At 41.6% G+C, this 24,688-nt stretch overlaps 1 protein-coding gene across 1 annotated transcript in view; it reads right to left on the reverse strand.

Annotated features, from left to right (window-relative positions):
• Positions 1-24,688, reverse strand: part of SORCS3 (sortilin related VPS10 domain containing receptor 3) — a 275,011-nt gene that overhangs the window by 30,940 nt on the left and 219,383 nt on the right. The window contains exons 14-17 of the mRNA XM_066190964.1: positions 21,939-22,046; positions 6,229-6,346; positions 4,601-4,734; positions 326-439 (exon numbers count right to left, since the gene is read on the reverse strand). Coding sequence (XP_066047061.1) covers positions 326-439; positions 4,601-4,734; positions 6,229-6,346; positions 21,939-22,046 — 474 coding nt within the window. The remainder of the gene's footprint in view (positions 1-325; positions 440-4,600; positions 4,735-6,228; positions 6,347-21,938; positions 22,047-24,688) is intronic.

Raw genomic sequence — 24,688 nt, forward strand, 5'->3', positions numbered from 1 at the left:
ACCTGTCCATTTAAATGTGCAGCTGTCTCTCAGACAGACCTTTTTGATTTGTGTTTTAATTTTGCAACAAAGGGGAGCTCCAAGTCTAGGCTCCAGGGATCACAGATCACATGCTAGCAATGCAGTATCTACATCTCACTTATGTTAATATGCTTCTCCCTGCCTCTGAGGAACAAGGCAATTTTCCATACAGATGCCATTGCAAATATCACCTCATGGATAAGACTGAAAAAGAGCATAATGGGATTCAGAGCAAAAAAGAGCTGTCCAGGTTCTCTTGTCTACTGCAGTCACCAAAACCAGACAGATTGCAAGATGCACTTACCCAGTGCTGTTCCAGTAGTTCTGACCAACATTGCAATCCTTGGACAGGGAGGACGGGCTGAACCAGAAGGCTGGGATGCACTGGTTGTTGCTGTGCCTCTCATATCCATAGTCACTATGGAGACAAGCCATGAGTCCATCACTGTATCCACCACTAGAGTAAGCTCAGAGTTTTAGGTGATGTCCCCAAAGCAGGTGTGTATTGGTGGTTCTCTGCTGGGATAGCACATCATGGATTGGGCTCACCCAGAGACAAAGTGCTGGACTAGTTTGAGAGGCAGGAACACAATTCACTGAAAGCATTTCCTCCCAAAAACTGCAGAACTACCAACCTTGCAGAGCACTGGAGGACTTGTGCTTCATTTGACAACAAAATAAGACAGAGTTTCAGAAAGAATATTGTATGGTTCATTTCTTTTCCTATTAATCTCTAACTTAAATTTCACTTTTTGGGTTCTTTTGATTTGTTTGCTTTTTGTAGTCTTTGCTTTTAAAATGAACCAGGCTAATTCTAAGACCTAATGTCACTTTTTCACAACAGTGGCTAGGAATGTAAAACACTAGAAGCACTTCCTGAACAACTAGCCACAGTATGTATATTTACATATGTTGATGGCTCCCTGACTGAGCTGTGACTTGCCCAAGAGAAAAAAAGGAGCTGATGTTTTTCCAACACTAAACTACAACAACAGCCAACTTCATAGCCTAAGGATTACATGGTATTGTGTCACACAGGGAAGGCAATCCAGGGTATTGATTCTTCCTTGGACCACCTAAGAGTGGAAGCGTACACAACCACATCCAAAACTTCTTTTTACAGCTGCCTTTGTGTGCCACTACAATGATGAAGCAATAGGATTAATCCAAAGCTTTCCATAAGTTTTAATAGGGTCTGGATCAGGTTTCTATGCGTAGTCTTTATTGACAGGCTGGATTCAAAGGACAAATAAAAAGAGATTCTGGATTTTTGCCTGCAGCAAGTTAACAAATGCCAAAATGCTAAACCTCTGTGAAAACACAGACACAACAGAAGTCACTGTCTTGAAACATTCTGTGCCCTATAGGACCCTCTTAGTTTTATCCTTCCCCAGTTCAGAGCCTGAACTGCCAACAAAAATTCTCTAGGAAGAGCTTTGGTGAGACAAAATTGTGCTATGTCCCCAATGACCCAGGCTGCTACTGTTCTTTTTTTGGAGGGCAAAAATTCTGTAAGCTACTTTAAATGGTTTGGAGATTCCCTAATGCTCTTTCTCTCAACATTCAATTTAATCATTCTCAGTGGGTCTGACCTGCACAGTCGAAAATGCCTGGCAGGGACTTTGTAATTAAAAATATTCAGGAAGAGCTGTACTTTGGCCCAACGAAGAAAAGAGCTGCATAAATATTTAATAAAATTAAAGACAACATTGCTGTGTGCCCTTAAGGTTCTGTGCTTGTTCATTAACTTCTGGTAAATGTATATTAAAACCTCACATGCTGCCCACCTTCCCTCTCATAAGCCCCAGGGTTTGCATAAGCTAAGGAAATAATCAAGTCCAGCTGCTGTGCTGTCTTTCTCAGGAAAGCTATCTTGACAGAGTAAATAAAGAAGCAGGAGGAGGGAAAAAGAAGCTCAGCGAGCACTTTAATGCCACTTACGAGATCCTTCTGCCATTCTCTCTGTTAGAGAAAGGCCAGGATTTGCTTCTGGAAATGACTGCAAGGGTTGGCAGGAGTCACCCCTGGTCCTGACTCATAAGGATTTGTTGAACTGGGGTGTAATCATGATTTATGCCCCTGAATTTTAGATCAGCCTTATATCCAACTGCAGAGAGCAGCACTGCAACCATGAGGCAGACAGGGGCAAGGGCACTGTGACCAAAGGGGAGGGAGCACAGCCCTCACAGCGTGTGCTGAAGGGCTCCTGCAGTTATTTGTCCTATCCCCACAGCTCTCAAAGGCAAGTGTCATCACAGCAAGTGGCACCGGGTGCTCCAAGCCCAGAACCAGCCCCAAACCTCCTTACTGGAGAAGCAGAGGGCCCATCTGCTGGGATTTGCTGGTCACTGTACTCACACAGTCCTGGCTCCTCCTTTCCCTGACACCCCACAGGACCTGCTCAGCTCATCCCAAGGGACAGACCAGTCAGTGCTTTCAAGAACAACTGGTAACTCTGTGAGCCCAGACAGAAGAGGCTGAGTGGACATTCCTTGAAAAGAAACCACTTTTTTCTTGAAAGAGCATCAAGTGAAAGTAGGAGCTGTCCTTTCACCTGTCCCATCCACCTTTTAGTGAGCAGAGAAAGAGCACTTGTCAGCATCTGCCCTTCTCATACTGACATCCCAAGGAAGGCAGATGAATCTGGAATATATTCTGGAATAATCTGTGTCTTGCCACTGACTAGGCAACTGTCTCATCCTTTAGACATCACAAATCAGAGCAGATGAATCCACCGTTCCTCTCTGAATATAATTTTTAAAATAATAAAGCTCGGAGCCCCACTTTCAGCACTGCCAGAATTTTCCTCAAATGGACTGTCTCACACATTCTTCCAGTCAGCCCTGCTGAGCAACATCAAAATTCACCATAAAGTTTCTTCTGATTCTCCATCACCAGCTATAACAATTTTTCAACTGGAAGTCAGTTAACAATTCTGTTGGCAGTGCAGGGTCTGAAACAAAAGCCAGCTTGTTGTCCTCTAATTGCATTTCCTCTGTAGGACTGACAAGTTTAACAGCAATATCCTCTCATATTAGGGGGAAAGTTAAGGAAAAATGATACTGAATGCATGCAAGGAACCCGTCAAGTGATTGAAAAGGTGCATTCTGATTCAGACCCTTTTCAAGGCAGCATTAAAGGCCAATTCAGATACTACAGTTTTCCAATTACAGCTTGGAAAAGACAAACTTCACTGTGAAAATATAAAGCAGGTGAAGAAAAGACTGTGCAAGGAAAAAAAACCCAAACAAATTCATAAGCATGTCTGGAGATTGGTGCTGGATTCACCCCAGAGGCCTATGCCAATGCCAAGGACAGATACTGCAAGGCAAGATAGCTTGCCCTGCAAGTTCCCATCATGAGAACAAAGGGGAGGGATCTCCTGAGTCAAGATATGGAGTCTCAGATGTAATCTTGACATTAGGAACAAATTAAACATCCATCCAGATCAGATGAAAATCTCTGTTCTATATCCCTGTCTCTCTCTTAGAGACAAACTACTACAATAGTCAAGAAAATACTTCGGTTGATAATTTTTCTTAATTTTGCTGCATTTCACTATGTCCATGCTCTAAAAGAGAACTGTGAGTCTCAACTGTGAGCATAAGTCCAAATAAATGTAGAGATCTCATGCCTCACACATATTCAGGAAGTATTTGAAGGTAGGCAAAGTGTTCAGGAATAACACCAGTACCAAGTCAGACACTGATCCTGAATAACCTACTATAAAGATTAAAATGTTTTCTCAGCTGATCAGCTTTCAGGGTATTTTGAATTCCATTTGAATGACGTTCTGATCATTTAAGCTCAAACATCACAGATATTGGCAGTCTTAAGTCTTAGAAATACTGCCTATCACAGGTGCCGTGTAGGAATTCCTTGTGCAGAGATCCTGACATGCATTCTCCAATCTTCTATCTCTGATTGTCAAGCAATAGCAAGCAATGTCTCATTTCCCCCCTGCTTTATTTTTAAGCTGCTTTCAAAGTGACCTTAGAGCAATTTGAAAATTATGGTCCCATTAAGTTAGAAACACCAATATTTATGCAAAACAAGTAGTTATATCTGACAAGGGTGGGCTGTACAGCCATGTCACAGAAGCCCTTTCAGAAATTTCTCAATAAAACATTGTTAAGAAGCAATAAGCTGTTCCCAGCTATTCAAAGGAATAATGATAAAAATGTGCATGTTTTGCTGGCTTGCCCCCTAAGAAGTCAATGACCTTGGGAGTGAGGACAGAGAAACACCCTCCTTCTTCTGAAAGGAATATATTTTGGACCAGAGAAGTCCTAGCTGTCACTATTCTGGAATGACTGACATAAAATGTCCATCAGTACTTGCAATTATTTTGCTTTTGAATTCCAGGCTTGGATCTCTCATGGAGATGAACAAATACTTCCTGCAGATGAAGGGGAAAATTCCCTCACTCAGCAGGTTGGGGGATCACACTTCTGCTACATGGTATGATCCCAGCCATAAAGCTGTATGAGACCCAGTTCCTCTGCCAGGTTTTCTGCCTGGGTAGTATTTTGGGTCAAAAGTACAGCCCCTGCACAAGTCCCTAGAGTCACATACTCACCACTCAAAGTCTCCTTGGCCACAGACACACGGTTCAGACACCACAGTTTGGGAATAGTCCCGACCTAGGGAACACTGAGCTCCAGGCTTGCGTTTTTTGTAGATCTTCCTCTCTCCCATGACACAAGGCTCCCCCTTCATCGGACAAGGAACAAGGGGAGAAACACAGTTGTAGTGGCAGCTGGGTCTTAAAGGGAGCAGTTTTTCAAAAGACACAAATGGCAATGAAAATGAGCATTTATCTCTGGGAGGGTGGGGAGTCAGAGTCCTGTTCTCTTTTGTGGCTTTGCAAAATCAGAAGTCTTCTTGGGAGGACTCAGGAGCACAGCGTGCTCAGCATTGAGCTGGGATGCCAATGACAGTGTTCCCAAAATGCCTGGATGTCCAAGACATCACACCCATTTATGCCACGTTTCAGAAGGCGTCCACTAATATCTAGTCCTGGATTATCCTGAAAAGACAATGCGGGTGTATGCCAGGGTTTCTTCCATATGTCAGATAAAATCTACTGCAGAAGCAAGTGCCCAGGCCTGAATCCCAGGGCAGGGGACAAAATCCTGGTACGGAACACAGAGCTCAACTCCCTTGCTCTTTCTCTGATAGAGCTGGCTTTGTTTTATACAATTCTGATGGTGTGTTTCACTGGACTTTTTGAATGCAAAGGTTTCCAAGAACACTACTGGGAGTAGATAATCCAAAAAACCACATTTGATATCTAGGTGAGTTGCTATAAACAGAATTTTCTATTTTGCAGAAATAATTTGTCTGCATAGAAGTAAGAAAAAAGACAATACCTAATTGAAATACTTCTCTTCCCAAGATTGCTGCATGGTTACACATATGTCTTCCCTTTTATTTAAATTATTTTCATTTTTTCAATTCTATGACTTCAATTATATTACCCTTGCAAATTAGTGTTCATTTCTCATTCATGGATTTCATTCAGGAATGTCACAGTGCCAATGGTTCTGGCTCTAGTTACGTTACCCTGCAGCGTGTGGGACATCATACTGTTAGCCAGTAACCCACAAGTAACCTGCAGAGGTTATTAACCTCTCAGTTATAGTCACTCTAGGACCTAAATATATCCACCATGAAAATAAGCCAGTGTATAAAAAAGCAAAGCATGTGTCCTTAAGTAGAATGAAATAATGTGGTTTTCTCTGCTGTCTTTTATTCAGAGCTTTTCAGACTCAAGGGTTTTACAGATATTCAAGAGTTTTACAGATACTTGCAGGACCTGCAGGATGAATAAATGTTTTTATTTTCATTTTTGAGTAGGGGAAATAAGAGACAAACTGAAACAAAATTATTTTCATGAGTCAGTGACAGAGCTACAACGAATTCAGTGCCATCCACAATTCAATCATAAGGTGTAGTTTTACACTGCCCTAAGCACTGAGGCCAGAAAGATCCACTGGTGCAATGCATTACTTTCATAAAAATAGAAGGTAATCTCCTGAACTTGCCCATAGATGCCCGGCCCCATGTTTATTCATGCAGATTCTTCAAGGGATGAAAAAAAAAAATCCATATGCTTTGCTGTAAAGAACAACTGCATTCCCACCTGGCAACACCAAGCAGGGGAAAAGGAACTCCCATCAATGCCCTCCAAGAGAGTCGGGATACCTGATTGTGCAGGTGCCAGGTTTGGTAATCATCCTTGGTGCACCTGCGGCTGAAGAGAGATTTGTAGTCCACCTTGACCAGCTGCCACTCCGAACGGAGACTGAAGTGCCCAAAAACTCTGAGCGTGGGAGACAAAAGACAAGAAAGAGCCAGAGTCAGCCAGACTCATACTTCCATTCAGCAAATAATATCTCATGAATCTCAGCTGCAGAAACCAATACACAGCCTTGGAGCTTAATGCCAGAAAATGGTATTCAGTCATGAATAATATTTTCCTGTTCTTACAAGAGCCCAAGAGTGTTTAGCCTTTTCCTGACACCTCATACAAAGCCTGTGTTAGGTCTTCCCCTGACCCTAGCATGCAGCAAAATGGAACCCAAGTCTAATTGTCCTTATTGTGATGTTTAGAGGACAGAGAATTTTATTTTTTCATTATTCCAAGTCTTCCACTAATCTATATTTTACACAAGCCACTTAGGAGATTAATTTTTTTTGTTCTAATTATTCCAGACTAAAAAAATAAAGAGGGAGAAAGACAAGATTTACAAATTTTCCTGTGAAATCAAAAAAGAAGCAGAAGACAAAACTTCCCCACACTGACTGTAATTCAGATCCTGCTGTGTCCCCAGCGTGATGCCATTCTGTATTCCAGTTCATCTTGGTTTACACTGCAATCATACAGAGCTGTTGGCTTTGCTCTCCCCTCACTCCTTCTGTAGTCTGCACCAAAATTGCCCTGCATTGTGCTGTTCTCCATGAAACAACAACCACCCCAGAATCAATCATGCTCTCCCCTGGAGACCGGTCTCAGCTCATGGGGATCAGGGAGACAAAGGTGGGTCGGCAATATCTGAGAGCATGAAGTGGTGGGTTTGCTGTGGACACCTGTGTATATCCAAGGTCTGCCTCACAGAGAAGCTCCACGAAGCTGAAAAGTGGGAAGGAGATGATACAAGAAGAACATGAGGAAGTGCTTCACGTTAGAAGTGAGCAAATGGGGAAGGACTTGTCTGGTAGAATGGATTCATTAGGTAGATTGTTTCTGGCTGTCCAGAACCATTCTTAGTGTTGTCCTAACTGTGGGGTATTAGTTGGCACAAGCATTCAGACCACACCGCAGGAGAAGCTGCAATTCCTGCTCCTCAGCAGGGAAGGCACACCCTGGACCAAGATAAACCCACAGAAACCAAAGCACTATGGGGTGCCAGAGCACTCATGGGGAGCAGGAGGGAGAAAGGAGGAATGGGAAGGAGCATGGTGGGGAGCTGCAGAAAGCCTCCAAAATTGTACTCAATAGGAATTCTAACTGCAGTTCCCCTCCCCACTTTTCCTTGGCACTGGGTTAATCCCATCAGCTGTGATGCTGCAACTGCTTTCAGCACACACAGCCTTGTTTGTGCTGCATGACTGCAACATCAGTCCCTGCAAAGCAGCAGTGCAGCAGGCAGAAATCATTTAGTCCAGCAGATTGATACCAGTGTAGAAGTTGGTGCTTATTACATGGAAAATACAGCAAAAGGAAGTGAGAACATGACCAAACAGAAACGTTGGCCTAAACCCAGAAGAGGACTGGGTTGAAGAAATCCAGCACTTTGCAAATCAATGCATCTAAAAGGAAAATCTTGCTCCTCAGAACGTCCCTTAGCAAACTGTCCATCAGGAGAGAAAAAGGTTTCTTTTCGGCTTACAAAAAACACCAGAATTGCTTGATTTTTAAATCTAGTAAAAAAAGATCTTAAAAAATTCCTTCTGCCATTGAAATTCTTCCGTGATAATTAATGAAAAAATCCAAGTTTTTCTAAGAGGAAGGCAACATATTAGCATTCCAAAAGCACAGAACATTAGATACTCTTTAATTAAATGATTTCAAAGAAGATCTTTGTGTTTAATTGCTATAATTTAGATGGAAACAATACTACACTAAATGTAATTAGAGGAGTGTGAACAGAGGGAGATGTTTTCCTCTGCGCGGCAGAGATGGTTTTAGGTCACCTGGTTCCTACAGTAGTAACTTCTCTACTCCACCCTCCCCTTCCTAATAAAAAGCTCCTTAAGGCTAATCAGTCACTGTGGAAGAGACTTTGGAGATGAGCAGCAGAGAAGCCAACGAGCACCTGCACCCTGTGAGCACTTCTCACCAGTGCCAAATGCCGCCTACAGCAGGGCTTCATTGGCCAGCATTATGAACGCCAGGTGACGGTTTAAGAGGACTTCCTTGTGCATTTGAAACTTCTATCAGTTTCTACAAGCAAATACAAGGAATGGAGGAGAGTGCTATGTGATCTGTGGGCTTCCAATGTTCTATCAAGTAGCTTTCCTTGGAAAGTGATGAAAATTTTCATTGTGAAATTTAAAATGAGCTAAATAACAAGGCACAAACCCCGACTAACAAAACCAGGTGTTGGAGCTGAACTCCACTTTCTCAGTTTTATAAATGACATCACTGGATGTTTTTCCATAGTGGCCAAGGTGCAATGTACATGACCTCTCCCACCACATCTGTTTTGGGGTGGCCAGGTCCAATAGAGAGCTGGGCAGACAGCAAAGAGCTACAGCATTTTAAAACTTACAGTGTTCAGCTATCAATAAGTGCCTGCCACTAAATGCTCCAATTCCTACATGTTGGTTTCTGTATCAAGTGCAAAAAAAACCAAAACAAGTTCTAAGGAAAGAGATGCAAAAAGAGATTGGTGGGGCCTTATTTTTCCTATTCAACTGGTGAGCCCTCACATCACTTTGGAGACACCATCTCATTCAACTTACCTGATTCCCATGTGCCTTCGTTTCCCATTTACTTTGGTTACTGAACAAGGGAGGTGGATTTTTTTAATAAGCATAGCTAAACTATTAAGATAATACAGGGAGAAAGGAAATGAGGTACTCTAAGTTTCACCTCAAAAACTTCATCTACCATGGTCTAACTGAAAGCTCTTAACTGCTTGTTGCAAGGATAGAATACAAGAGAGCTGGGTTTTCAAAGTCCAGCTTTGAGAAGCCTACAAAGAAGGTATATTTTGATTTTTGCATATAAGCAGCCTGATCTGGAAGTCCTTGAGAAACAATAAATACAAGAGCCCAGATGGTATTTAGATAGAGTTGGTTTTCTGACTAAGCTCAATTTAACAAAGGTTCTCCAATGTAAGACTGGTAATTTACTGGCTTTAGACTGCAAAGATTTTGTTCTATCCCTCTGAGTAAGCAGTTAAAGCTACACATAAAATCTTAGCTAATAGGACAGCATCTTCTCAACTGGCTCTATGCATAGCTTACAGCGAAATCATTGCTAAGAAAACAGTAAATGCTTCCCAATCCTTTCTTTGGAGAAACAAGGCAAAGCTTTTATTGCCAGGGCTGGATGTCATCAATTTGCAGAAAAACTATTAGAAACATGGAAATCAATTCTGAAATGCTTACCGTTTCATGATGGAGTAATTTTAGAAATGATCATTGGTAAAGCTGCTATAATTATATCTTTCATTAATTTTTTAAATACACAGTAACTTACAAATGTGACATACATTGCCTAGATAACCTTGCACAGGGAGCTCTTTAAAAGACTTTTTACATATTACAGTGGTCTCTTCTCAAATTGCATTGCTTTTGCCTCATCATTCCTTGTATTGTTGATAGTTGTGCTTTTTATGTAACTCAATACTGTTCATTCCTGCCAGGTCAACAGAATGAATTGAGGGTCACAAGATAACAACTCACCTGCCTCTGGTCTATAGATTCAATCCCTGTCCCTGCACCTGGTATGAGAAACAGACTTCCTCAAGTAATAGCTCCCACAGGAAAGGCATGGGCTGTATACATACGGATCTATCTCTGCTGGCAGTTTCAGATGAGCTGTGCCTTTAATGCCCAGGCATTAAAATGTAAATTCTCATGTCTAAATCAAGATTCCTTTTCTATCATTTCTGAAGTAGACTGGTAGGACACCATATAGAGCAAGCAAGCACTGAAGCTTCCTGTACTTGGCTGGCCTGGTCTGGATGAAGATGGAAGATTTTCCCTTCACCGGTCCTCCCAGCACCTCTGTGTGTAACACCTGCTGACCTCAGATGTGCCCAGAACTGAGACAGAGGACTGGAAATGCAAAGGAAGGGAGAAGCTGATAAGGTGATCTTCACTACACCTACCATCAAAAGTACCCTCCTTTCTGAAGCAGTTTTCCTTCACTGGACATCAACAAGGTGAGAGGCATGAAAAGGCTGGGTGGTTTTTTTTTTTTGCTTCTCTCAACGTGTCTTGGGGACCTCTGAAGCCAGATTTTAACAAAATTAGGCCCCAAAGAATAGACTGTAAGCATTTTTAATATCTAAAAATAAAAGCAAAATAATATCATATACTTAGTAGACAGCATCTTTTGAGATGAACTACACAAGCAGATGGATGGATCAACAGAAAAGTAAAGCCAGAACCACGGAAAGAGAGCCAAACATATACTTTAATTAATAATACTGAGAGAAAAGCTAATTGCAGTGTCATCATAAATAGACTGTTTCATTTAGAAAAGCCTGAAATCAACCTTGATTTTTATTTTCTTTTCTTGTAAAAGAAAAATTCTTGCAGAGGAATTGTCTTAACAAGCAAAAAATCCCCAGTAGTAAAATCACCCAAATTAGTAAATACTTCAGCTGACCTGAATATTAGCTTTTGCTTTGAGAATGTAGAAAAGAAGAAAGTCAAGTAAGATCACCATATGATTTCAATTAAAATCCCTCTTTATTTACATCTGTGCATCCAACAGGAAGTGTCAGAAGTAGATATTTAATGGGCAAACCCAAGAAGTGCTATGAAGCACAATCTGGAAGAATCACCTCCTGGCAGGAAAACAAGCATGTGTTGGTTTTGGGGTTTTTTTTGCTTTGGTTTTTGGTTTTTGTTGTTTTTGTTTGTTTGTTTATTTGTTTGTTTTTTATATTTCTAGTCCCTGGAAAGGAAGCTCTTCTCTCACTGAAACCAGAGGGAGTCCCAGATCTGGAGCAATGAGTATGTAATTCACCACAGCTGAAGGTGCTCATCCTCTTTCTGATGTCCAGCAGAGAAGCACATGTTGTTATTGCTGCAATCTTAACAGATATCCTCTCGTTTATAATTGCCTTGATTTGTTTGGGACTTTTTCCCCCACAAGCTAGGCTGCCCTGGTCCCACATTTCCTGGGAAATGCTGAGCCCATGCTAGAGTTGCTGGCTCAGTGAATACTTAAAGAACATCTTGGTACATAGATGTACCTCTTTAACTTGTTGATATTTATACCTTTGAGTCAATGAAAGAAAATGCTGACAATTTCACACAGAAATTGTGTGCAATTTTGTGCCTGTTATGAAATCTGGATCTGAATCCATCTCTGCGTAAGGAAGTAGCAGTAAGGTGAGATAAACTCCAGTGTGCAGGCTGAGCTGTCTGGGCCAAAACCACACAAGCAACAATGGAACCGTTGCAAGTTGCGCTGGTGGGACCAGATTTTATGAATAGATGAGCTATTTCTCCGTGAATTAAACATAAATCATTACTTTAGAGAAAACCAAATTGGCTGTGTAATCTCCCAAATTTTTTTATTAGGATTTAGATGGAATTAGCATTAAAGGAGGACACTAGTTACAAGGAAATTAGATAGAAAGGGACTGAGACAAGGAAGTAGAACTTAATTGAAAGAGACACAAATCAGCAATTAGGGAGAGCGGGAGAGGGAGAGTTAAACTGTCTCATGCCTGGCAAGATGATGCAGGGAACAAGAGACTAGAAACTAAGCAAACATAAAAAATGAAAGATGACACTAGAAAGGCAGGCAATTGCCAACAAAAAACACTGTCTAACTTTTTTCCTAAACAATGAATATGGTTTCTAAGAGCCACTTTGGAGCTTTTAATTCAGTTGCTTTTGGCTGACCTGTCAACTAGGAACAGTGGCCTGAGGCCGATGGGTGATGACTCAGGGCTGCTGTACTTCTGTCTGTGGACCAAAATAAAGTAAGAAAAGTAGCTGTTTGGGGTTTTTTTTCTAGAAAGAAGAGATGCATTTTCTTCCAAATAAAATACACTATCCACTAGGATCTAGATTTTCAGTTGATGCAAATTAGTTTAATTTAAACCATCTAAATAGACACTCTCAGGTTTAAAGCCTTCCACTGATACTACCCAGAAGGAGAAAAAACAGCAGCGAAACTATCAAGAATGTACCAACACCAGACAGTAGCCTGCATGACAAATTTGTTTGAGAAAATCTTGGTCTGTATTCTATTTCCAAAAGAGAAGGGTCATACAAGAATTTCACAAAATTTCTTCTGCAGATTAAATCTGAGGAATGTGGTTTATTTCCACTGAAACTGAATGTCATAACATCGAGGTTGCCCACAAGAAATAAATCCAAAGCGTTGGCCACCAGCAATCCATATTGAACTGATCATGAAAGGCTGCACCACTGCCAGATTTCAGGTCAGGAGAGAGAGAGGAGATGGGGCAGGCAAAGAGTTTCTGTGAATACAGATCAAAACCAAAACCTTGCAATAATAATCCTACAATACAATCATGGCAGATCCTTTCCCTCAACCTTGGAAAACAGTCCTGGTATTATTCATCAGCTCGATGGGCACTTCCTTTACAGGGCTAGCAGAAGAGGAAAACCACTGCAAATGACATGGCACAGCATGATCTTTCAGTCAGCAAGTAATGCCAAGTGCAAATAGTAAGTAGTCTGCAGAATGTCTAATTACAAAGCAGCCCTACAGTTTGGACTCAATTTCCCCTTTAGCTGCACAAACACTGCATAAGGCAATGGGGAAAACAGGGATTTTTTTGTTATTATTTTTTTCAAATAGAAAGTGCTATCAAAATAAGAACTTCCTGAATGACAAACCAAACCTTTTGGTCTCTAAAAAATTTATTACCAGTGTTCTCAAACCACTTTACATGACAATTGCTTCAAAAGAAATCCCAGCAACATGAAAGAGAGTATGAGACACCTAGGAAGGGGGATGGGAGACCATATTAATTTTTAATGTTGTTTTTCAGAAGTGTTCTTTCTCTTCTTCGAAGCACTCATGAGAGACAACCAGCTTCTGACAGCTTTATAACCTGAAGATGCTGCCACTCTCTTCTAGAAAAGATACTGGCAGGTATCAGCAATCTGAGTATTTCATCCCCTCATGGGTCTGTGGTCTCAGCAGAGGCAGGTGCTGATGCTTTGCCAGAAGCCAGATAACACAACACATTCAACCATTTCAATCTTACAACCTATGAATCAGCAGATTTCCAGCCAGAAATGTCCAATACAGATGTGGAAGCCATTCCTTAGAATATGTAAGCTCCTAATGCATGTGACAGGTGAAGCACAGTGACGAGCTTTGCCCGGATATCAGAGAAGAAGGCTCAGAAGAGGAAGCTCTGGAGAGCTGCTTTCCAACACTCATTCAGCTCAGTGATCAAGAATCTGTCAGAGTGAACTCTGCAGCCAACCTGACACTGAGCCTTCAAGCCCCCAGAAAAGCTGGTGTGCTGTGCCATGCTTTTCCTTGTGCATGATCAGGGGGAGATTGAGCTGGAAAGGTGCTAAGGCAATGTAGTTTCTCAGTCCCCTGCGGGTTGGTGGGATCAGAGCACCAGAATATTTCACGTTTTGCTCTCACAGAAAGGTGAAAGACTCAGGAATGCATGTGTGCACAGCATTTGGCCCTTCCAGTGCACCCTCCATCAGGCCTGAGTGCTTCAATACAGCCAGCCCACCTGCAGACAGGAGGACAGCACAGGACCAAGATCCATCAGTCTTTACTTAGCAGCATAGGAAATAAATATCTCTAGATGAGAATATCTGGATTGTATTGCCACCTGGCAAAACTTGTCCTTTTATCTAGGGACAAGAAATCATGTATCAGCCTGCCACTCATTCTGGCTCCTTCTGAAAGGGCTGCTTCTATTCACTTCAGCGAATTCCAGTGTCACATCTTTCTCTAGTCCTCCTCCCAGCGTACGCTCACCTCTCCTTCCCCCTTGTCTGAGCATTATAGACATGACTGAGCATCTCCTACCCCCAAAGAAATGGGAAAAGTCTGCACAGTGGGATACCCATCTGGGACTCTGGAGACCTCTGTTACTGCAAGCTCTCCCAATGACAGCCTGATGAGTGACTGACCATGGGCATGTCCTTTGTTCTCCCTCAACTTCCCTACCGGCAAAATACAACTAATGATGTTGACTATTTTAGTATAATATTTGATCTACCATCCATAAATAGCACTTGACTCCAATGACAGTAATGTTTGCCCCAGAAAGTCAAAGATGACAATACACACTACGGAGCACAATGCCTTCTCCATGTGTTATGGCTTCTGCCAGGAATCTTCCAAGTACATGGTATAACTGCTGGGAACTGGTCTGGGGTCACAGACATCCTTCTCCTAAAGCCAAATAAATCACATGATGCTGTCTGAGAAAGATTACTCTAAGTAGATGTTCTCATCACCTGGTTTGTCTTTCAGGTGCCACAGAAAGACCTCAGCTCACACTGCAAGTATTACCAGCACAATTAATATTGTGCCTCTTGTGGACTATTTAGGTGAATTCATCCAAAGGCTAAAAAACGGACTACTCCTCTGGCAGAGAGGGAGATGGGAGGAGGAAGTGACACTGATCAATCTTGGGGTCATTAATAATGTTTTTAGTCTTACAAACAAAGATAATGATATGGGTAATCAACTCAGTTACTCCAGGGTATAAACTGATCATCTGCTGAGATAAAATGGAAATTCCTATAACACACATTTTCTTGTCCATTGTAAAGTCACTTGATGCCATTAGAAGATTGATCATTTTCTCACAAAGTCCAAGCTATTCATTACTTCCAGAAGGTTTTGAAATTAGATCAGATGATACACGAATACAGCTCACTATGGCAAAGGCCAATATCCTCTCAATCATTTTGGTTTCCTTTCTTAATTTCAATTGGAATTTTAGTTCTCAGATTAAGTTCCAAATTTTATTTTTTTTTCTGTATGAAGTAATTATTTTCACAGATTCACTTTAATTACATGGATTCTATTATGAAGAGTCCTTAAATAGGTTTGTGCACTGCAGTCTTTACAGTCCCCTGAGTGAGGACAGAGAAACTGAACTCACAAGGACACATCAGCACCTTGCAGGAAAATCCATAGCCAGTAACAATGCCAGTTGCACCACAAACAGGTATTGCAATGAACAGAAGAAAAAAGGAAAATTGAAAAGTGAGATAAAACCACAGTAGGGACAACAATTAAAACCTAACGGTCTTTTCTAGTAGCTGATGGTACCCATGATATTTGGATAAACCAGGCTTTGAAATCTTCTCTCTGATCTTTAAAAAACTCCACAGTTTTGGTAGCCTGAGAGAATGCACAGGCTGGATGGAGAGCCTTGGTCCCCAGAGGAAGTGAAGTTAAATAAGGACAGAGTTCAGAATCTTTCAGCACAAGAGCTCCCTGTTTCATTTTCTGCACTGGAAGCTGCAAGTTGGATTTAGCTTTCTAGACAACTCTGGTGAAATCTTTCTCCCAGATTCCCTCTTTGCCAAATTTCTGTGTGGCTCAGCAGCAGCCAAAATTGCAGAAGATCTATGTTTTTTTCAGACAGCTTCCTCCTCTTTTCTTACTGAGTAAAGTGAAAAGAGGACAGACTGATCTCAGGGAAGTTTAAAGGCACCTGTGGGCCATGAGAATTGAGGAACACTGACTCTTTTCTTCATGCACACTGTACAAAAGCCTCAATTCCTTCTAGGACAAACAACCTCATGGTGTTTTGCCATGCACTCCCATCATCTGTCATTTGCTGAGGTGGGTAAACAGGGCTGCTGGCTGTGGAGGGCAGAGCCTGGTGCCAAGGGGAGGACACAAGCCCTGACCTCATCCCAGCAAAAGAACTATTTCCTATCACTGATTCCACCTTAATTTTTCTCACTACACCCACTCAGAGGTGGCAGACCCATGGCTCCCTATCCCCAGGCAAAGAGGCAGAAAGCTTCAAGGACACTGTGCCCGCTTGTAACTTCCTTTCCTGTGTTAGCTTTTAAATGTAACAGCAAGACTTGAGCAAAAGGCAGTGGATGTTGCCTTGCTCGAAGAGAAAAGATGATAATCACCTTATCAGAAAAAAGACAGGAAAATGGCTCCTGGCTCCCATGTAACTTTGAACTCAGTTGGAGCTTGCACCTGGGAGCTGTTGCCCTTTTCTCATACTCAGTTTGTTGAATCTCTGCTGAGTGTGAATCAGAATCTGTACACATTGCCTTCATACCTTTATCTACTTTGCTGGTGTCTTCCATGTGTCAGTCAGTTCTTCAGAATAAGAGTAACTCATGCAACTCCTGGCCACAGGATAAGGTGACTGCTAAAAATTTTTTCAAAGTATTTAGAGGGCAAACAGGGCAAACCCTCAAAAATAGGAAAACTCATGAATACCTTAGAAATACAAAGAATACCATGTTTGGCCAAGAAAGCTCCTTATTTGTAAATGTCTATAAATGTGAGAATTATATAAGGTAATCATATTTTTAGTATAATTCAGTATTTTTTATATATATATATATTTAGTATCCTCTACTTGCCGCTGTTGGAACATGGAACTGAAACAGAGGGACTTCTGGTCTGACACAATGTGGCCTGTGCTCTTAATACTTTCTTTCTCACCTCAAACCTCCCCTGGCACCCATCTCAACTTTTCCAACATCTCTCAATTACTTATTCATTCCTCCTCACTCGTCTGCCACCCAGTGATGGATTGCCAGTAATTTTATGGGTCTCCTGGAAAGAAAAAATTATTCCCACTTCATCTCTGGTAAAGCCGCATGGCCACATAAACAAGGTGTTAAAAAGGGCCAGGACTTGTACCCTATTCATTTACAACCAGGAACATTTCCTAACACACACAGCCAAGGGCAGCAGTCACAGCAATGTTGACAGACCAACTTTCAGCTCACTAAAAATATTAATGCTCAATCATGCATACACACATATATAGAGATCATTACGTTCACATACCTAGAACTACATAGAAATTTATATACACACGTGGGTGTGTCTACATAAATATTTATTTATCAGTACAGAGAAACTTAATGATCCCCATCTGTAAATGAGTGTCTGCACACATACACACATAATGAGTCTACTAAAATGATGCAGGGCTGTGAAGCAAAAAGGTTGGTTTTTTTAATATGGGTTTGGAGAGGTGCTTAGCACAGGAGATGAACTGTCAGGGGTAATAAGTATGAGTCAGAGCTGGAACAACATAAAGCCCTTCTCTGGACCCATGAAAACATCTTGCCTCTCATTTAAATGGTGCAAACCAGTTTGGATATATCACAATTGACTATTAGGGGAATACAGTGTGATTCCTTTCCCCTGCTGGACAACCTCAGACAAGTAACACGCAGTGCCTATGACTTGTCAATCCAGAAATGTTAGATCTAACCCACCAGAACGTGACATCACTAAAAGATATACTAGGTAACAGTGAGGGGTACAGCACAGAACTTAGAAACCTGTAGATCTCAAAAAGGCTACTGCATTCTAGGCATTCATCTGAGAACATGCCTAACCACCACCCTCATGAATTTGAGTTATTTTTCTAGAGGACCCTCTGTGTTCCACAGCTGCTTTCCCCACACCTGCACCAAGCCCCACCATGTGCTTTGGCAGAAAGCTCTACACCAAAGGAGCTGAACAGACCCTCTTGTCAGATGAGAGAAGTGTCAAAAGCAACAGCAAAAGGAACTGCAGAAGATGATCAGCCAGGACTGCAGGAAGGACAGTGGGTTTACTTTGGTTAGGCGGCAGTTCAAGGCAGACCAGCTCACAGAGTCTCATGATACTTCCCTGTGCATCACAAAAACCACGTTCTTAACAGAGCCCACCCAGCTTGTAAGGTAATAATTAATTCTTGCAGCACTACAGCCGGACAAATTTACAAAATCATAGAATAACTTAGGTTGGAACAGACCTCTGCAAGACATCCTGACCAACACCCCACTAAAAGCGGCTCCCAGTTCAGAGTACTCTTAGATATTCAGAATCATATAAAGCCCCTTCATGCAAATTACAGATGTTACCATACTGACAAGTTTTTTAGAGCTGTTTAGGACAAACATACACAACACAAAGCACAGAGGATTCAAAAAGCTTAGGGTACTCATACAATAAGGACAGATATGGAAAAAGCTCACTTAATAGCTATGAAGTGGTACAAAATTGTGTGCTGCTTTCTACAGCCCAGAAAACCTCTCACAGCATGTGACATAAAATGAGGGCTGGGAAAGTCATTCTACTGATATATTGATTTTAATAAAATAGTATTATGAAAATATTGTTAATAATGCAGTATTTTAATGATAGTTGGAGTATAATGACTATGTAATACACATCCCTCTCAGAATATTATTATTTTTAAATAGGTGAACACAGACCACTTTGATGCAAATCTATGAAAGAAACCTTTTCTAACCAGAATCAGCTGAGACACTAGATGAAGTATTCTGCATTTCCCAGGATGACGGACAAACGGTTAAAAGCCACTAACCTACCTACTTTGGCAGTACAGAAATATGACCACAGCCTTAGTCTCTGCCTCAGCAGTGCGGCAAGTCTAAGAGCTCCCACTGAACCCATGAACACTTTGGGATGCAAATCCCAAACTGCTGTGCTCCTTTCATCAGCTTCTTGAAATCCTTGGGATTTCTATCCACAAATATGAATTCCATGTACCTCCAAACCACCATGTGTAATCCTGGTTCAGAGTAGCAATAGAAAGGCATTGATTTCTTCTCAGCCAAAGCTTACACAAGCTCAGCATCACCCTACACTGCCCTTAGAGATGAGTTCACTAAAATTTTCATCAGAAGAAACACTTAAATGTTCTGTACAGAAATGGTTTGCATACAGCTTTATAAATGGGTTCTTTCCTCCTCAGTTCTTTTCATGCTGTGGATAGAAATTTCTCTAAACATTCATTGCAAGTGCCATGTGAAATTTCTTTGTATGGCTTTTACAGACTATTAAGAATGGTTTTAAAAACTGCTAATGATGACAGTAATAATAAAGACAATAACAATAACATTATTATTGCAATGGCAATAATAATGGCGATATGCCTGCAAAGATTTCAGAAGAAAAAGTTCTCAACAAACCTAATACACAATATTCAAGAAGATAACTCACTTCCTACATTCTCCGCCAGAAGACTACAGAGTTATAAATAGCAATAATCTTAGATTTATAATGCATTTCTCATCTGAAAAGAAAACTGCATTGATTTATAAAGTAAATGGTCTAAATCCACAGCTAGTTGCAACTGATTAGCTCCATTGATTTCAAGGAAGGTGCTGGTGTGCAGATTTATGTGCGTTCTGATCTATCTCTCTGCACGTGTGTGTGCATGTGTCTGCAGGTGTGTACAGCTGGAAACTGACACATATTGCATGAAGAATTTCACAGAAAAACACCATATTAAACAACACAGAAAGTTACACATTATCATTGCATTTGCAGACAAAATGCACAGAGTGAAGAGAATTGTAGGTTCTAATCTTTAGCTGGGAATTGGCATATGTATTTTCCCAACAGGATGCTCACAGCAGTCTTCTGAAAAGGCTCACAGGTATATCATATGCTGTTGAGTCTTGCTCTTTGCAAAAACAGAGCAATGATTGCAGATAGCAAGGCAAGAGATGCACAGATGTATTCTTCTACAAAACAAGGACCTTGCTTTTTTGGGGAAAAAAAATAAAAAATAAATAAATAAAATAAAATAAAATAAAATAAAATAAAATAAAATAAAAAATAAAAAAAAAAGAAAAAAAAAAAAAAAAAGCCATGGCATTCTTTTGGAATACAGGAAAAGCAAGCAATGCTACCAGAACTGACACCACCTCTACTCTGATAAAATCTCAGTTGCTGTCTGTGACAGACACTGAGTCTGCCTTGTTTGGCTCCAGCACTGTTTGGGAATAAAGCATAGGAGTGCTGCTGTGTAAAGCACAACCATAATTACTTAGCCTGTCCTTCCTAAGCCAGTTTATCACAGGAGATATGGATATATATCCTATACAAGAGTCAGCTACACTTTCCTGAGCCCCCCAAGGCTACAGCTCCAAAACATTTCTTCTGCCACGGCATAGATGGCACAGAAGCCAGTTCAAATGACCATTTGTCAGAAGAGTTAAATAGGATTTTCTCCCAGCTCCTTCCTTGCAGCTGAGCTCAACTTCGAGTATAGACACATGGTCACCTCTGTTAGTGTAATGCTGACGTAGAGCTGGTTTTGAAAGGCGTAACAACAAAAATGATTCAAATCAGTAGCAGAAATGTCTAATACACAGAACTATTACACTGTCCAAACTTCCTCAGAAACTGATGACACTCAGTTTCTCACTGTGACACCAGCAATGAGGTCCACCTATGCATTTATGGCACGTAAGTATGCAGATGGACTGAAGCCTAGAAGAAAATAAACTTGACCTGAATCTCTTTTCTCTTGCAAGCAATGAATATGTGCAGGAACTTCAAGTGCAGATGCAGAAAAGCAGGAAAAGAAGATTGATAGCAAGATGAAATTTATGATCAAACCCCTGCCCCTGAACTGTAGTGGTGCAACAGTGTCTGATGTGATTAACCAAAGGCACTTCTTCATGTCACTGTAGGTATGCTACACAGATGTGCCTCAGTCTAAGGCATCTTAGCCACTTCGCTTTCTGATGTTTTCAGAAAGCTGTTTCAGCCAGTTCAAAGATGCACAGGTAAGAAGACATTTCTGAAACCAATGAGGGCAGTGCATCATGTCCTTGCTTTGTTCAGAATCTGAGAGCACAGTGCTTTGATCTGCTTTGTGCAAGAGGTCAGATGACTGCTTAACGATGCCTTTGAACTTTAAAACTTCACTTTCCTGGTTGGTAAACTCAAATCCTGGCCTGTTCTCAGGCCAACATCACTCCACTGGTTCCACCAGCCTTACCCAGTGCTTCAGCACTCCTGGGAGGAGCAAGGTCCCAGCACCATCAGTGCCAGCCCAGGCTCTTCCTTCCATGGGATGGATGAACAATAGCACACTACACCCCAGGATAGGAAGGTTATTCTGAGTTGACCTCTGCACATGCACAGTGAGAACACTTTTAGCTTGAGTTAAACCAGATGTACAGTCCACAAGGCAAGCAACAAGGTTGGGGGAAATTCATCCCCACCAGCAATCTCAAAAGACAGCCATGTTGCACAACTGGAGCAAACACAGAACAGGCATGAGGTACAACCATACAGGTCTCTGACTTTTGAAGAGCACTGCAGTCCCTGGGCCATCAGATCCAAGGAATGCAATCTCAGCAGTAATTATGAGAAAGGACCTCTGGTTGTCACTAGATGCAACCTGACCAAGGCTGCACCACTCTCCAGAGAAGCAGGTCTATCTACTGCTCTATGTGAACTCTCAAGCTACAGCTCAGGACCATCTCTCCTTGCTATAGCCCCTATCACTGCTGGAAAGAGCTTCACTCCATCATCTATTTGCCACGTGATGCAAGAACTTGTCGGCCAGGCCTGTGGCCACCAGCAAAACCCACAAACAGCACCATGCCTTCATGAAACACTGCACATGTAGCTACACAATTCTGCACTGCACATCATCAGGTTACCATGCACTTGGGGCTCCCCATGCACCGCTTCGGCCACCACAATTTAAAAGAGGAGCTGCTATACTTACGTCATTATCTGGGTCTCTATGCCAGGGTCTACAAGGGATCCATCCACAAAAAGTGGTGTTGATGTGAAACTGTATTTAGTCCAGGATCTTCCCTCATCAAAACTCACCCTGGGATAGAAGCAGACAACATTTATAGACATAAAAAGACTCACACTAGAGCAACTGTGGCAATTAAATGTTGGCTAAGGTCTGGAAGCTCCAGCAGCTGGAATTACAGACAAGCACCAATCTTTGCCATTTCCCAGCCCCCTAAATTAATGCTCTTGATGGACTTTGTAAAGACCAAAGCTTTAGAAAGAATAAACACTGGCAATGAGGACATGGATATACTTTATGCAGCTGTACATCAGACCACAAGGGATCAAGAGGCTTTGCCAAGACCTGTTTCAAGGTCTGGAATAGCACCTGGCATGAAGCACCACTCAGAGCATAAGCAACCCTGGCCTGAATGCAGGAAAACTGCTTTCACCACCACAGGACATTTTGACCCATCCATGTATCAATGCCATATGGCATTAGCTACAATCTCTCTAGCCTTATGAGTACTTAAAGGCAAATTTGGCTTATCTGTGGGAGTGTTGAATGTGTGTGCACACAGACATCTGAGCACCTGGATCTGTCTGGGAGGCTCTTGCAGGACACTGAATCTCCCCTGCTCCAAGAAGGTAGGACACTATCTAATACACTACCAAAGGACCAGGAGGCCACTGTAGTGTGTACTATAAACCATGGGTTACTCCAGCCCCAGATTTCTGGTGTGGAAAGCCAAGACTGGCAGTCACCATTCCCTAACTCTCTGCCCCTCATGTCACTTAGCAAGACACCTTCACCTGACTCAGAATGCATATGTGCAGGAATGGGAAGTTAACTTTACCCCTAAGACAACCAAAGACAGAACTCTGGGAGCACAACAGCACACAGAAAGATTATCTGCTCTAAATCTATTTATTAAAATGTATGTATCTTCCCATACACCTGTGCATTTGTATGCGTTCTGCTTGCATGCTTATCTCTCCAAATAGCATTTCAACTTCTGGGGAACAGCATGCTTCATTAGCTTAGCTAAAGTTCTCTCAGCTTTTCAATTATCCGCCCCTCTTTTCTCCAGCATGAAACTTATTGTACAATGTCTCAGCCTGAGAACTAATAGATTTACATGTACCCTTTAATCTATTCCACTCCTGCCATAAAACAGGTGCCTACTGAAGCAATATGAAGCAAATTCCAAAGCACCTAAGGGTACAATTTTGAAGGAAACCTGTTGGAGCTTATTGATAACGGATCTAAATCACTACTCATTTAATAGAGTGGGTGGGGCAGTCACAGAACTGCACAGACCATTTCAGGAGTCTTATTGTAAAAGGAGAGCATCTGAAATGAACCTCTGCAAACAAAGGTGAACTGAGCTGTCAGATCCTATGAAAAGTTGACTGTGACCAAATCTTTCCCTATATGTAAGTACAGGCACTTGTAGTAACGTGCTTTTCATGTCTTCACAATTAAAGACACAATTAAAACAGTTACACCTGGCTTGAATAATACAGTAATAAATGCTTAATATGTGACTTGCAGCTTTCTCTGTAAGGAGCTTAACTTTCACTCTTCCAGAGCTCGACTTCCTGCAGACTGATGCACCCACTGCTAGTGACACCCACTCTTGGCTAACACACACTTCTCCTTCCTTGAATCATCCTTGGTTTGGTCTGAAGACTGGCTCAGGAAACTGATGTCCTCTTTCCTGAGAGCACTTTAATTATAGCCATGACAACTGAGTTACCCATCAGAGGCTCCCAGTCACACCCCTGCACATTCACACCACAGACTGGAGTCTGCAGCTCATCATGAGAAGTCTGCCCTGTTACTGCTCTCCTCTGCATGTCCAGTTATGGAGCCAGTGCATCCCATGGTTTACAGTCCACTATCACACCATGACTAAAGCAGACATTTCTTTACTTCAGGTGGCAAAGAAATGTGCTCAAATGCAATATATTCAAACTTTTATAGAAATCTATGTTGCAGTCATCCCAGAGATACCTGTCAGGTCAGAAACATAAAGTCCAGAAGCTTTTCGTTTTCAAAAAGTAGCTGTTAATGTTCTCAAAGTACATCTCTGGAACATGAGCTTGTAAATGGGTGAAGTCAACCTGTCTTGAGGTGTCCAGATTTGGAATGACTGCAATTTCGCTCGAGGATTTTGTAAAATAATGACTCAGGTAGAGGAGACCTTAACACCTCATCACTGCTGCCAAACACCATTGCTTTCTTTTTCTATTTGACTGAAGAACACATTTCCTCTTCTGCATCCAAAGTAATAGACTTGATGCTTAGCACCATCAAGCTGAGAGACAACCCAGCATTGTAGACAGGAACACATCCTGTCTCTGAAAGCTATTTCTAACTAATTCACTTCTAAACAACATTAGAAGCTGGATAGGTCTGTCCATTAGACATGCCCCTCTTTCAATCAAGCCCCAAGACTGAAGGTGGTGCTAACACACCCATTTTCTTTAAACAGTGTTAGTTCTGAATTTCAGGATATTTAACTGGTGCAGAGGGGCAAGAAGAGGATAATTTTGAGCGGTATCTTTAGTGCTTAGACTGTTATAACCCATTTATAGCAAAAACAGTGTCTTCAACTGAGAAATCATTTTGCTCTATTTCACCTCCAATCAGTTGCCACCACAGTATCTCTGGAAACTGATAGTCAAATACTTGGAGGGGTTAGCAACATATCTCTGTTGTCCTTATCT

The sequence above is a fragment of the Chamaea fasciata genome, unplaced genomic scaffold (assembly GCF_029207755.1).
Source record: "Chamaea fasciata isolate MVZ Bird 193981 ecotype frontalis unplaced genomic scaffold, bChaFas1.0.hap1 SCAF_9, whole genome shotgun sequence".
NCBI classification, from domain to species: Eukaryota; Metazoa; Chordata; class Aves; order Passeriformes; family Sylviidae; genus Chamaea; species Chamaea fasciata.